Genomic DNA, 14,160 nt, shown 5'->3' on the forward strand with positions numbered 1-14,160 from the left:
TTTTGCTTTTTGTCTCTGTCTCTTTTTAAAATAACAAAAAAAGTTGTCTTCAATACCATCACTATCTCTTCCCACTTCCTACCTACCCTCCGCCCCACTCCCACACACATACCTACACACACCTTCAACCTAGCCATGCTCTCTGACTGACTCCTTGGGCTGTTCTGGGAGGGGGCTGAGAGAGAAGTAAAGATGGCCCCTAGCCCTCATCCTTCCCATCTCTTCATTGCTTGAGAGAGAGAGAGAGAGAGAGAGAAAGGGGGGCGGGAGAGAGAGAGAGAGAGAGAGGGAGAGAGAGAGAGAACGGGCCCTGCCCCCTGGGTCATGTACATATCCATCCTTGGCCCCTCTGAAAAGATCAGGGGGAGCTCAGTATTCATCTTTCCTCATGGAGGGGCTTGGAAGGTCACCCCTGTGGCTGAGCAGAGAACTAGCTGCCCCCCAGCCTCAGCTGCTCCTTCTGGACTGCCGGAGCAGGGAACTCTATGAGTCAGGCCACGTCCAGGGGGCTCTTAGCGTAGCCCTCCCAGCCCTGCTGCTGCGGAGGCTGAGGAAGGGGAACTTGTCTGTGTGCTCGCTACTCCCCAGTCCGCTGCTGCAGCAGCAGCGGCAGCCGCTGCCCCCTCTGCCCATCCTCCTCTATGATGAAGGCCGGTGTGTTAAGGAGGAGGAAGCTGAGGCAGCCCAGTCAGTACTAACCACCTTGCTCCAGAAGCTGCAAGAAGAAGGCCACCCTGCCTACTACCTACAAGGTAGGTGCCTGGACTGGAGCAGGCAGCTCCTGAGAGACTGGGGCAGCCCCTGGGGGTGGGGGTGGGGTCAGTGGTGCCTCAGGGAGCAGGAGTCTTTGGTGGAATGAGCCCTGGCCTGTGAGGGAGTGCCAAGGTAAAGCTTTGAACCCCAGTGACATCACTCATTGACTCAGTGAGCAAGACCCAATTTCCTCCCTTGGAAGAGAAGAGAACAGACCCCCTGCCCTGGCCCTGCCTGCCTTACAGGGTCACAGAGCAAACTCACGGGCAAACCTTGCTCCGGCTCCTAGGCCAAGGCTCTTTCTACCCCATCCAGCTTGCCAGATCTTATCTCCCTAATTATGTTTTTTCAGGGCTGTACCCTGCTTGGGCCTGCTCTACCCAGACTTGCCCCTCCCAGCCATGGCCTAGGGGGAGGTTTTCCATGAGAAATTGAAATCAGCTGTCCTCTGCTTAAATCTGATTTTTAAAAAATCAAATTATAGTTTAAATGCAAAAGAGTAGCTGGCAACTTCAAGGAATACTGGTATAGTAAAGAATCCTTGTACAAATCGAGTCATCGCTCCCTAATTTTTGGATTTGGAGATCTGGATTTTCATATACTGTTGGTCTATGGTGGGTGAGGAAGGAGTAAGGTGTTCCAACCGATTGGATAGTCTGATTTTCCTCCACATGGTATATCTTGGGGTGGGAAATATCTGGCCTACCAATCAGATCACAGAGCTGGAAGAGACCTTAGAAGTTGCGGAGTCCAACCCCTTCATTTTGCAGATGAAAACATTGAGGAACAGAGAGGTTAAATGATTTGCCCCTATTCACCCAACTAGTAAGCATCTACCATCAGATTCGAACTCTGTTCTTCCTGACTCAAGCCCAGTGCCCCATCCACTATGCCACATATGTCATTTCATCTGATTCATGAGGTCATCACCAAAAGGTGATATACCTGCTAGCAATGGTGCAGAGGCAAGGATACACAACTGGAGCCAAGCGGCAGAGATAAGCTCTAGCAACTTTGCACACAGTTGGCTTAGAGAGTGTTGAGGAAGAGTCAGCCCTGACTAATAATGTGGGGATACAGACATCAAGTCGGCTAGTCTTGAGTGATATTTTCCGGGCAGCATATGGAAAGGTAATATACAGGGACAATATAGGGACAGCAGCTTAGTTGCATGGTCTAATGTTCCTTCAAGCTGCTCTCCATTCTGAGTGACTGTAGCTGCTGGGAGGAGCAATGAGGAGCTTGGGTGGTATGTCTGTCTTCCTGAAGAAGTTGGGTTCTGGGCTACTCTAGTGCATCAAACTGGGTCTGAACAATGGTGAAGTACATCACAGAGCCAGCCTAGAGCAACTAAGTTCAGTCTCCTCTCCCTAGAGAAATGTTGCTTGATAACAGGAGATTTTATATGCATGTGTATAGATAGATAGATAGATAGATAGACAGATGATAGATAGAGAGATAGATATATGGATACACTATATAGACAACTACGTGGCACAGTAGATAGAGTCAGGAAGACCTGAGTTCAAATTTGACCTCAAACACTAGCTGTGTAACTCTCAGCAACTCACTTCACCCTGTTTGCCTCAGTTTCCTCATCTGTAAAATGAGCTGGAGAAGGAAGTAGCAAACCACTCCAGTATCTTTGCTAAGAGAACCCCAAATGGGGTCATGGAGAGTTGGACACAACTGAACAATGACAACAAATATATGTGGGTGTGTGTATATAAACTTGACAATGGGCATTATGTATATATAATTGGTAACAGACATTATATATATATGTATATACATACATATATGTAGCTAATGGAGTCAGACATGACTGAAAAATGACTAAACAATGATATATACCTGTATGCATTCCTAGAGTTGTGAAAATGCAACATTTCTTTAGAATTCTTTAATAGTAATATTCTAGAGGGCCACAAGGTGATAATACACCTCCCCCCACCCGCGTGGAACTTTTTCTCTGTAAAATAAGATGCTCTCCATTTTTCTTTCCTTTTTCTTTTTCTTTGCTTTTTGGTGAAGCAATCAGGGTTAAGTGACTTGCCCAGGGTCACATAGCTAGTAAGTGTCAAGTGTCTGAGACGGATTTGAACTCAGGTCCTCCTGACTCCAAGGCCGGAGCTCTATTCACTGCGCCACCTAGCGGCCCCTCTCCATTTTTCTAAAAAGAAACTTAAAAGATTTTCCCCTCTTGAAAGTCCAAGAAATAGAAAATTTTAGGAACTTTTTTGTTCTAAACTTTAGGTAGATATTAAAATGGTTAATGGTGTTCTAGTGGTATTTACTAAGGTTTTCAATCTCAGAAGCTGAATTCCACCACCTCCACCCCCAAAAAGAGCATTCTTAGTATGTATTAATATTATTATAGCTTTGCATCTCTATCTCTTTTCCACCATCTCTTTTCCTTAACTGGCACTAAAATTCATTGTGGTTATTGCTTGTTGTATCTGTTCAATTAACATCATTTGAGTATGTGATGTGTGCAGAACTCTGTGCCCAGGGCTGGGGGAAGTTACAAATATTAGATAAGAGGTCACTGACCTAAGGGAACTTACAGTCTAGTGATGGGATATGCCACATATACAGATACCTCGACTATACAATTATGCATAAGTGAATAAGAGAGGTACTAGCACAAAGTGCTGTGTAGGATTTGGGGATAGGGGTATGTTCCAGAGGACATTTCTGACTAGGAGGAATTCATTAAATGCTTGCTATATGCAAGGTTCTGGAGATCCAAAGCAAGAAGAAACAGTCCCTTTCATGGGCATTTGAATTGGGCCATAGGACAAGTTTGAATTGAACAGAGGATGAGAGGAGTGGAGGACATTTCAAACATAGGACAGTGCGGAGGAAAGATACTGAGGTGAGAAAGCGCAGGGTATGTTGGGGGAGGGGCAGGATATCAGATTTGTCTTGAACTTAGGCTATCAAAGTAGAGTCAGAAAAAGGGGGCAAAGATATAGTGAGACTAATTGTAGAAAACTTTGAATGCCAGGTTAAGGAGTTTGGATTTTATATAGTAGGGAATTTGTTGTCGTTCAGTTGTTTTCAGTTGTGTCTGACTCTCCGTGACCCCATTTGGGGTTTTCTTGGCAAAGATATTGGAATGGTTTGCTATTTCCTTCTCCAGCTCATTTTACAGATGAGGAAACTGAGGCAAACAGGGTGAAGTGGCTGCCCAGAGTCACACAGCTAGGAAGTAGCTAAGGCCAGATTTGAACTCAGTAAGATTCCTGACTCCAAGGCCAACACTATCCACTGCAGCGCCACCTAGCTGATATAGTAGGGAATAGGGAATCATTCAAAAGTTTGGGGTTGGATCACAGACTTTGAGCTGGTAGGTAACTTAGAGGTCATTTTATTCAGCCCCCTTATTTTACCAATGGGTAAACTAAGGCCAGGGAGATTAGGTGCCTGTCTCCAGGTCAACCCGGATTTGAACCCAGCCATGGCTCCTTGACATGGCATCAGACTGAGCAGAGGAATGATACAACCAGATTGATACATGCAGAAGAAAGGTCTCTCTCATACATGGCCAGTTTTCAAAAACAGAGGAGTTGGTCAAATATACTAAACACAACTTTACTAGACAGAATGGAATCTTTCTTTGATGACTCAGACCTCGCTTGGCCTCTGGGCCCCTTTTTTAATGTCAGTGATTAGTGTTCAAGATTGTAAAAAAAATATATATATATATATATGTATATATATTTCTGCTTATTTGTACCGTCTATTCGATTGTGGGCATTCAGGATATAGTAAACCAGAGCTTACTGTGTTGGGTTTGGGTCAGGTGGAGGGTACCTGTAATTAGTAACATTGTGAAAATTCCCATTGCTGTAGCATCTCGCGTTAAGACAGAAGAGAAAGAAGGAAGGGCTAATAGCACTGGCTGGATGTAGGATATTCTAGGCATGGGAGTGAAGAGAGCTTTGGACTTGGAATCTAGCATATAAAAATCCTCGTCCCTCCAATGTGGTGCCCAGTACTGAGCCCCAGACTCCAGATGGAATCATCTCAGTGCTGAGGACATATCACTGGACACTGTGGTTCTTAATGAGATCTAAAGACTATCATGTCTCATAGGCTTGGCTCCTGTGAAGTGCTAAAGCCTTTTCCAGTTGAATGGATACCTAGACCCAATGCTCTGATTTTATATTTGTGAAGATGGTTTTAAATTTCATTCTCATGGATTTGACTCACCCTTTGAGCCTGTCAGGATCTTTTCAAAGACTGACTCTGTCATCTAAGGATATCTAAAAATTTGATAAGCATACTGAGCTGGAGGCAGCCAGGTGGCAAGGCAGTTAGGTGATGAAGTAGATAGAGTGCTAGACCTGAGGTCAGGAAGGCCTGAGCTCAAATCTGACTTCAGACCCTTTTTAGCTGTGTGAACCTAAAAAGGAAGGAAATGAGCATTTATTAAGTGCCTACTATGTGCCAGGCACCGTATATTATCTCATTTGGTCTTCACAATACCTTGGAAGGTAAGTGCTATCATTATTCCAATTTTACAGTTGAGGAAACTGAGGGCAGACAAAGGCTAAGCGAATCGGCTGGCATCATACAGTGTCTGAGGCTGGATTTGAACTCAGGTCTTCCTGACGCTAGGCCCAGCACTCTGTCTACCATACTGTCCCTGATCAAGTTACTTAACTTCTGCTTGCCTCAGTTTCCTCATCTGTAAAATGGGGGTAATAATAGCACCTACCTCCCAGGGTTGCTGTGAGGATCAAATGATATAATGGCTGTAAAGTGCTTTGCAGCCTTTAAAGTTCTGTATAAATCCTAATCATTGTCGTAGTTATAGTTGCTGTTGTTGTCATTGTTGCTGTTGGTCTTTCCCCTCCCAGATTGATATTTTGTGGTGGTAAACTAGGCCATCTTTTGTCTCAACTCTTACCTAGCCTTTAGTCATTGAATGGGTGTGGCCTCAGACAAACTGAGACCTAAGAATGGCCTTAATTTAGAAAGGCCAAGGTCACCCCCTGAATCCTGGGTCATCGCCAGGCCATTCATCTTGACCTTTGTCTTGCCACAGGACTTCGATGACCCTGGAGGAGAGAGTGAGGCATTATTATTACTATCTCTTTATAAAAGTCATGGATAAAAATGTTACACAGCACAGGCCAAAGCACAGATCCCTAGGGGTACTCCTCCAGGGACCTCCTTCCAAAGTGACATTGAGCTTTTAATGACCATTCTTTAAGTCTGTTCATGCAACTGGTTCAGAGTCTGCCTGTGTTGTCATCTAGCCTACATCTTTCCATTTTGTGCACAAAGAGAACATGAGAAACCTGGTCAAATGCTTTACTAAAATCTAGGCAAAGTATGTCATTCCCTTATCAACCACTTTATTAACCCTGTACAAGAAGGAAATGAGGCTAGTCTGGCACAATCTATTCTTGATGAAGCCAAGCTGGCTCTTTGGCATCACCACCTTCCATTTCTAGACATCACTAGCCATCCCTTTAATAATATGCACTGATTTTTTTTTCCAGGAACTGAAATCAAACTCACTGATCTATAGTTCCACTCACTTCTCTCCTTTGAAAACCCAAACATCAGTCGCCCCTCTGAAATCTTGTCTCATCTCTCTTATTCTCAATAGTCTTTCAAAGAACACGAATAGTGATTCAGCCATCATATCTGCCAGTTAGTTCTAGCCCTACCTGAGCTGTAGGGTTTTCTGGGCCTCATGACTTGGATCCATCAGGGGCAGCTAGGTGAGCTGTTACTCTACATCCCTACTTAGATCTTGAATATTACTCCCTAGAAGTCATTTTGATTTCATGTTTTCCAGTCCAAATAATGTCTGGACTTGGCAAAGAAAACTGAAGCAAAGGAAATCATTGTCCCTGAGTGACTATCCTAGCTTTTCTTTGACCACCCCCCCCCCGACTATAGCTAAAACAAAACAATCCTACCTTGTCGGCTGTCCTTAGCATCTTGCTCACCCTCCCCTCACCCTGAGCTCCTACATTCTTGTCATCATTCATATAAGATTGTTCAAAATTCTATCTTCTCTTCATCCTTGCTGGAAGGAAGAGCCTCAGTCCTCTGTTACTCTTGCCAAGGCCTCTTGTGGGCAACTCCTATGACAAACTACCCAAGAGAGTCATCAACTCACTCTTTCTCATATCCCTTAGTATACTTTCCTTCTCTCCTGAGCATTCTTTCCTCTCGGCTTTTGGGGCATTGTTCTCCCATGTTTCTCCTAACCATTTGACCATCCCTTTTCCTTCTTCTTTGCTAGAACATCATCTTCTTCCCACCCACTAAGTATAGGCATCCACCAACACTGGGGCACTCTTCTCTTTCTCCTCTCCTTTGGTGTAATCATCACGTCCCACGGGTTCAGTTTATCATCCTTGGGCGGATGATACCCAGATCTCTATAGCCCTAGTCTCTCTCTTGAATTCCATTCCCACATTACCAACTTTTTGCTGGACTTCTTCACCTTTATGTTCCATAGGCATCTCAAACTCAACACGTCCAAAACAGAATTCATTGGATTTTTTTCCCAAAAAGCCATCCTTCCTATAGACCACCCTATTTCTGTTAAGGAAACTACCCTATTTCCATCACTGACCTTCACAACCTTGTAATCATCCTTAAGTCAAACAATCAACAAGCATTTATTGAGCTTCTGTTATGTGCTGTGTGCTGGGAATGCAAAGATGAAAATGAAATAGTTCCTGCCCTCAAGAAGCCTACACCTTATCAGGGGAAGCAACATATACATATATAAGTAGGTATAAAATATATGCAAAGCAAATCCAATATAATTTCAAGGGGAGGACAGGAATCAGAGAAGAATGAACAAGGATTTTTTGAGTGCCTACAATGTGCCAGACACTGTGTTAAGTTCTTTACTACTACTATTATTAGTACTACTACTACTAATAATAATAACTAACATTTATATACTGCCTACTATGTGCCAGGCACTATGCTAAGTGCTTTACTGCTACTACTATTATTAGTACTACTACTACTAATAATAATAACTAACATTTATATACTGCCTACTATGTGCCAGGCACTATGCTAAGTGCTTTACTGCTACTACTATTATTAGTACTACTACTAATAATAATAATAATAACTAACATTTATATACTGCCTACTATGTGCCAGGCACTGTGCTAAGTGCTTAACTGCTACTACTACTACTACTAGTACTACTACTACCACCACTACTACCACCACAACCAATAATAATAATAATAATAATAACTAACATTTATATAGTGCCTACGTGCTAAGCATTGTGCTGTGCTCTACTACTACTCCTACTACTACTAATAATAATAATAACTAACATTTATATAGTACTTACTGTGTGCCAGGCACTGTGCTAAGCACCTTTACAAATAATATCTCATTTGATCCTCACAACAACCCTGTGAGGTTAGTGCTGTTATTATCCCCATTTTACAGATGAGGAAATTGAGGCAGACAGTAGCTAAGTGACTTACCCAGGGTCACACAGCTAGTAAGTGTCTAAGACTGGATTTGAATTCAGGCTTTCCTGACTCCAGGTCTAGCTCTCTATCTATTGTGCCACCTCGCTGCCTTTAGGCAAAGCCTTCCTGTAGGAGGCGGCTGAAAGCTGAGCTTTTAGTATCTAAGGGGTTCTGAGAGGTCTAGTAAGGAGGGAGTAGATTCCGTGGGAGCATGGGAGACAGCCTGTGCAAAAGAAAATTAGAATCAGAAGACTTGGCAGGTGATTAGATGGTGGAGAGAAGTGAGGGATAAGAAGGCGCTTATTAGCCTGGATGAATGGGAGGGTGGGAGCGCCCTTGACAGAAATTAGGAAGTTCAGAAGATGGATTGGGGGAAGGGGGGTGGGGAGAGGGAAAGATCACAAGTTGTGCATCAGACAGATTGAGTTTAAGGTGCCCACATGGACATCCATTTGGAAATGCCCTTGACTCTCAGGTTCTACCCTTCTTGCTTCTCACCTAGACTATTGCAATGGCATCCCCATGATTCCCATGCTCTTCTTCTCTCCCCTCTATCTTCCACACGGTTGCCAAATTGATATTCCTAAAATAAATATGACCATGCCAGGCCCCTACTCAAAAATCTTCAGTTCATCCAACTCCGACTCTTTATTGCCTCTAAGAAAAAATATAGGGGCAGCTAGGTGGCGCAGTGGATAGAAGCACCAGCCTTGGAGTTGGGAGGACCTGAGTTCAAATACAGCCTCAGACACATGATACTTACTAGTTGTGTGACTCTGGGCAAGTCACTTAACTCCGATTGCTGCACCAAAAAGCAAAATATATATATATATAATATTATAATATAATTATAGTATATAAAATTGTATTACTATATTATATATATAAATTCTTAATTTAGCATTTAACTCCCTCCCCCCATCTAGCTCCTACCTACCTTCCCAGTCTTATACTGATTGCCTTTGCTGATGGTCCATTCCAGTTTAACTAGTCAACTAGCTGTTGCCTGTATGTGGCATCCCATCTCCCATCTCCGCATGTGGGCACAGGTGATCTCTCCTATCTGGAGTGAGCTTCTTCTTTGCCTCTGCTTTTTGGAATCCCTGGCTCCCTTCAGAGTTCAGATAACACTTCCAACAGAGGACCTTTCTTACTTTCTCTCCACACACCCCAGTTGTTATTATCTTTTCCTTTTAAAAATTACTTTGTATGTAATTTGTGTTTATCTGTATACATGTTGTAGCTCCTTGAGAGATTTTATTTTTGTCTTTGTATTGCCGGCACCTGGCACATAGTAGATGCTTAAAAGTATTTGTCAAATCAAACAGAAGATATAGGCGTTTAGTTGTAGTGAGACTTTGGACATCACACAGCTAAAGCTGGTCTCAGTCTAATAAGTTATTTTATTTAACTGATGGCTACTGTCCTCATGAGAGCTGTTATCACATAAGGCCCGAGTTTGTTGAATCCAGTGAAGTGATTCATGGTGCTTGACTTTATTCCTGTAATTTCATTGAAGTAGAAAACTCATGGTGAGCAACTATTCTGTAATGTATAGTCTTAGAACACTGAGTGAGATGTTAAGTAACTCACCCAAGGTCACTTGGCCAGTACATGTCAGAGATGGGCCTTGAACTCAGGTATTTCTGCCTCCAAGACCAGCGGCCCACATTCTTTTGGCATGAGTAATCCATTAATAAATGCTTTCTCCATCTATCTACCCATACAACAGCCCCCTAATGAGGACAGAAACTACAAATTCAATAAATAATCATTGACTTGGAAATAGAACTTTCAACACGGGTATATTTGTCAACATATTGATCATGGATCGCTGAGCCTCTGGAAGTACTGAAAGGCAGTGATATGATTGGGATCAGATGGGGTTAACCAGGGAAGGTTGGCAGAGGGGGTAGTGGTTTGACCCAAGATTAGGGGTGACTGGAAGAAAAAGTAGATGGCACATGAGGAACAAAACCTTCCCCTCCCCTCTCAATCCCTAGAATGTTTGCTTTCTCTTAATAGGGTGGAATTTGCATAGCAACTCTCTAGAAACTGGTTAGGTCTTCTAGGCACTATGCCTGCAATTTGAGTAGCTGCCACCGGGTGGAAAGTCAGAGTGCTTTGCTATTTTGGTGCTTCCCACCCCAGGAATGAGTTGTTGAATCCTAGACTATTTAACATAGTATCTAGTCAATATGACTTTTCCCATAAAAATGGCATGTAGCTTGTAAAACAACAATATAAATGAGCTATCAGAACACTATATTTGCTAAGTAATAAATGGAGTGGCAATACGATGCAAAGCTTAGGGAAATAAAACACCTAAGTACAATGCAGCACCTTCTTTTATTAGAGTCAACTGTTATTAGTCACTAACAATTAAGTCTCTTCTATTCTAAGGAAGGCCTTTAAATCCTTTCAATGCTTGTGGCCATCAAAAGCTTTAGGTACTAGGCCACAGCACCACTTGTAGCTTTGGCCATGGCAAGTCCTATGTATCCCAGTACTGTGTATCTTAATTGAGCCATTCCTAGTACATTTTCTTCACCTGTCTTTTCCACTATCTCCCTACTACAGGTGGCTTCAGCAAATTCCAAGCTGAGTGGCCACACCTCTGCAAAACGAAGCTTGATGCCCCCTGTGCCAGTAACTCACTAGTGCCTGTGCCAGCACCTGTGGTGGGCCTGGGAGGCCTGTGCCTCAGCTCAGACTGCTCAGATGCTGAATCAGACCCAGACAGGGACACACTGAGCTACAGTCTGGAGTCCGAGGGTGGGAGCCCTCCACCACCAGGACACCCCCCATCCTTACCTGTTCAAATTCTCCCCAACCTCTACCTGGGTAGTGCTCAGGACTCAGCCAACATGGACATGCTGGCCAAGCTGGGCATCCGCTACATCCTCAATGTCACCCCCAACCTACCCAATCTCTTTGAAAAGGACGGTGACATCCACTACAAGCAGATCCCCATCTCTGACCACTGGAGCCAGAACCTCTCCCAGTTTTTCCCAGAGGCCATTGACTTTATTGGTGAGTTGTTGTTAACCAGAGATAACCCTTCCTTCACACTGCACACACACACACACACACACACACACACACACACACACACACACACACACCAGACTCACACCTTATTCTGTATCTCCCTATTTCCCTTTCTCTTCTCCCTTCAGTATTCCCTGTCTGTCTACCCACATGCTCAGATGTGGGACAATCATGCATGCAGCAATTGTGCTAGCACCTCTGGCCCATCCTCAGACGTGCCTATACCTACATATCTATATGTCTGTCACTCTCCCTCCTTTTCCCATTTTCTCATCTATCTTCCTCCCTTCCTCCTTTTTCTCTCTTCCCTTCTTCTCTCTGACCTCCCTCCCTTGTCTCTCTCCCTATTTTTGTTTCCTATAGCACTCACATCCACAAAATGATGAGAGAGTAATACAATGTTAAACCTAATGACATTAAATGTAGTAGGAGTTTAGAGAGAGGCCAGAATACTGGACTGAGGTAGTGTCCTGGGGGACATGAGGTCTGAACTGGGCCTTGAAGGATGGGAAGGATCTCAGATACCAAGGAGATGGCAGAAAAACATTCCAGGTGAGGGATAATAGTGTGGGAAAAGGCCAGTAGGGAAGGAGCTGGAGCTGAGGGAGTGGGGATGTTGAAGGCAGCAGTGGTGGATAATGAGTAAAAACAGATGATGAAGGAAAGGGAGAAGATCTTAGGATTCTCTAGCTAGAGCTGGAAAGGACCTCCAAGGCTACTGAATCCAATCCTCTCATTTTACAGAGGAGGAAACTGAGACCCAGAGAGGGGAAGGATCCCAAATCTAGAGTCAGAAGGGATCTTTGAGCTCATCTAGTTCAACCCCCTCATTTTGTAGGGGAAGAAACTGAGGTCCAAGGAGGGAATTGGCCCAGGGTCACAGAGATAGCAAAACTGGGGTTTGATTACAATTCCTACCCTCACTTGACTTGGAGAAGCTGAAGGGATCGCAATCTGTAGTGGTGAAGGGAAGGCCCCACATGAATGTACTGAAGTAGGAAGATACACTCAATAGCCATCATCTGGAGAGCATTTAGAAAGATAAAATGGCTACCCATTCTAAATCCATTGTCATTGACATTGGATGTCCAAAATAGGCCTAGTTTGAGTTTCCAAGCTGGAGAATTGGGTTTCCTAAAAGAACACAACTCAGTGTTCCTGGGGTGGGGTGGAGGTGGGTGTGGGGTTAATGTTGATGTTGGGGCAGCTGAGCTTAGTGTTGTGGGGGACGAGATGAAGGGAAAAAGGGACCTCTTGTATTGGCTTACTTCTTGACTCTCTCTCTCTCTCTCTCTCTCTCTCTCTCTCTCTCTCTTTCTCGCTCTCTCTCTCTCTCCCCTTGGTTTGCTGCCTCCCTCAGATGAAGCTGTGTCCCAGAACTGTGGGGTGTTGGTCCACTGCCTGGCTGGCATCAGCCGCTCTGTCACCGTCACCGTGGCTTACCTGATGCAGAAGCTTCACCTTTCGCTCAACGATGCGTATGACCTGGTGAAGCGGCAGAAATCCAACATCTCCCCCAACTTCAACTTCATGGGGCAGCTTCTGGACTTTGAGCGCAGCTTGAAGCTGAAGGCCGAGGGGCCCAGGGACCAGAGGGATGGAGAGGGCGTGGGGGGGAATCACACCCCAACACCCCCCTGTTTCTTCACCACACCCACCGGTGAAGGCGTCTTTGAACTGGACTCTACCTAAGGAATGGGGCTGGGATGGGGGTTGGGGTGGAGGTTAAGGACCACTGTCCATTGAGAATTGCTTGCCCCCAAACCCAGGGGACTCCACCGAAGTTGGGGAGACCCCAATACCTCATATGAAGAGACAAGAGCTAAGAACCCAGAACCTTTTGCCATTTCCTACCCCCTTTAAAGTGGTGAAGGGGGAAAGACCTTTTCTATCCACTTGAAAAACCAAACTTCAGCAAGAATCTGAACGTGCCTATTGATCAGGTATTGACAGTAATGTTGATACTGCTGCCCCCCACCCCCACTCCTGGAGCCCCCAGCCAGGGCACAGAACCCTTCGGGACTCACTCGAAAGCCCTCCATTGGAAGGTGGCACCATTCTGGATGCCCTGCCTCTTCTGTGACTGGAGGGCTGGAGTTGGGGGTTGATTCAACAGTTCAAGGCAGCGTGCACTCCTGAAGTGCCTGCTCGGGTGCCGGGTCTGTGGAGGTTGGGGCTGGGGTCGCCTTAGAAGTGGAGTTTTTTCCAACCCCGCCGGTTCTTCAAGCCTTGCATCCGGGGCTCCTTAATGACTCAGGCGACGAACCTGTGACCTAGAACCGGCGCCTCCTTCCTCCCCGCCCCCTTCCTCTCCAGGAAAGCTCTCGAGCCACCTCAAGCTACAGAGCAGCAGCAGGCTGTGGACAGAGTGAGGCCCACTGAAGAGGTTAAACCTCCCACTTCAGGTGGGTCAGGCCACGCAATACCAGGTCTAGAACCTGGACCTTCAAGACCCAGGTCAGGAAAATCTGCTTCTATACCTTGTCCAGAACTTTGTTTGAGAGCCATACTTTTTCCCCTAAATAGGCCGGCTCTTGGGGTATCTGGGACTCAGATATGAAACCTGCCGCTCTAGAACTGAGATGTTCCAGGCCCCACATCACCATGCCATACCTCAGCCATCAACTTGGTGGTGGTTTTGTGTGTGTGTGTGTGTGTGTGCACATGTGTGTGTGTGTGTGTGTGTGTGTGTGTGTGTTCTGAGAAGGGGGAGGGGAGTGTGGGCATGGTTCTGTGCCAGGAGAACTTCCTGTGGGGAATTCTGAGCACCAGAAATGGAATAGCTATCAGAGAAGGAATGTCCGTGTATTTCATTTTTCAGGGGGGGAGGCTGGAAGGACTTTGGGGGATTTGGGCAGGGTGGGGGGGGGGG

General features: G+C 45.1%; 1 protein-coding gene across 1 annotated transcript; it reads left to right on the top strand.

The window, feature by feature from the left end:
- Positions 1 to 388: 388 nt before the first annotated feature.
- DUSP9 (dual specificity phosphatase 9) lies at positions 389 to 12,980 on the top strand. The gene is made up of 3 exons (XM_027845829.1): positions 389 to 752; positions 10,818 to 11,270; positions 12,649 to 12,980. Exons 1-3 carry the CDS (start codon positions 389 to 391, stop codon positions 12,978 to 12,980), a joined length of 1,149 nt encoding a protein of 382 aa, XP_027701630.1.
- The last annotated feature ends 1,180 nt before the right edge of the window (positions 12,981 to 14,160 follow it).

This window comes from Vombatus ursinus, unplaced genomic scaffold (assembly GCF_900497805.2).
Source record: "Vombatus ursinus unplaced genomic scaffold, bare-nosed wombat genome assembly UNPS02015024.1, whole genome shotgun sequence".
NCBI lineage: Eukaryota > Metazoa > Chordata > Mammalia > Diprotodontia > Vombatidae > Vombatus > Vombatus ursinus.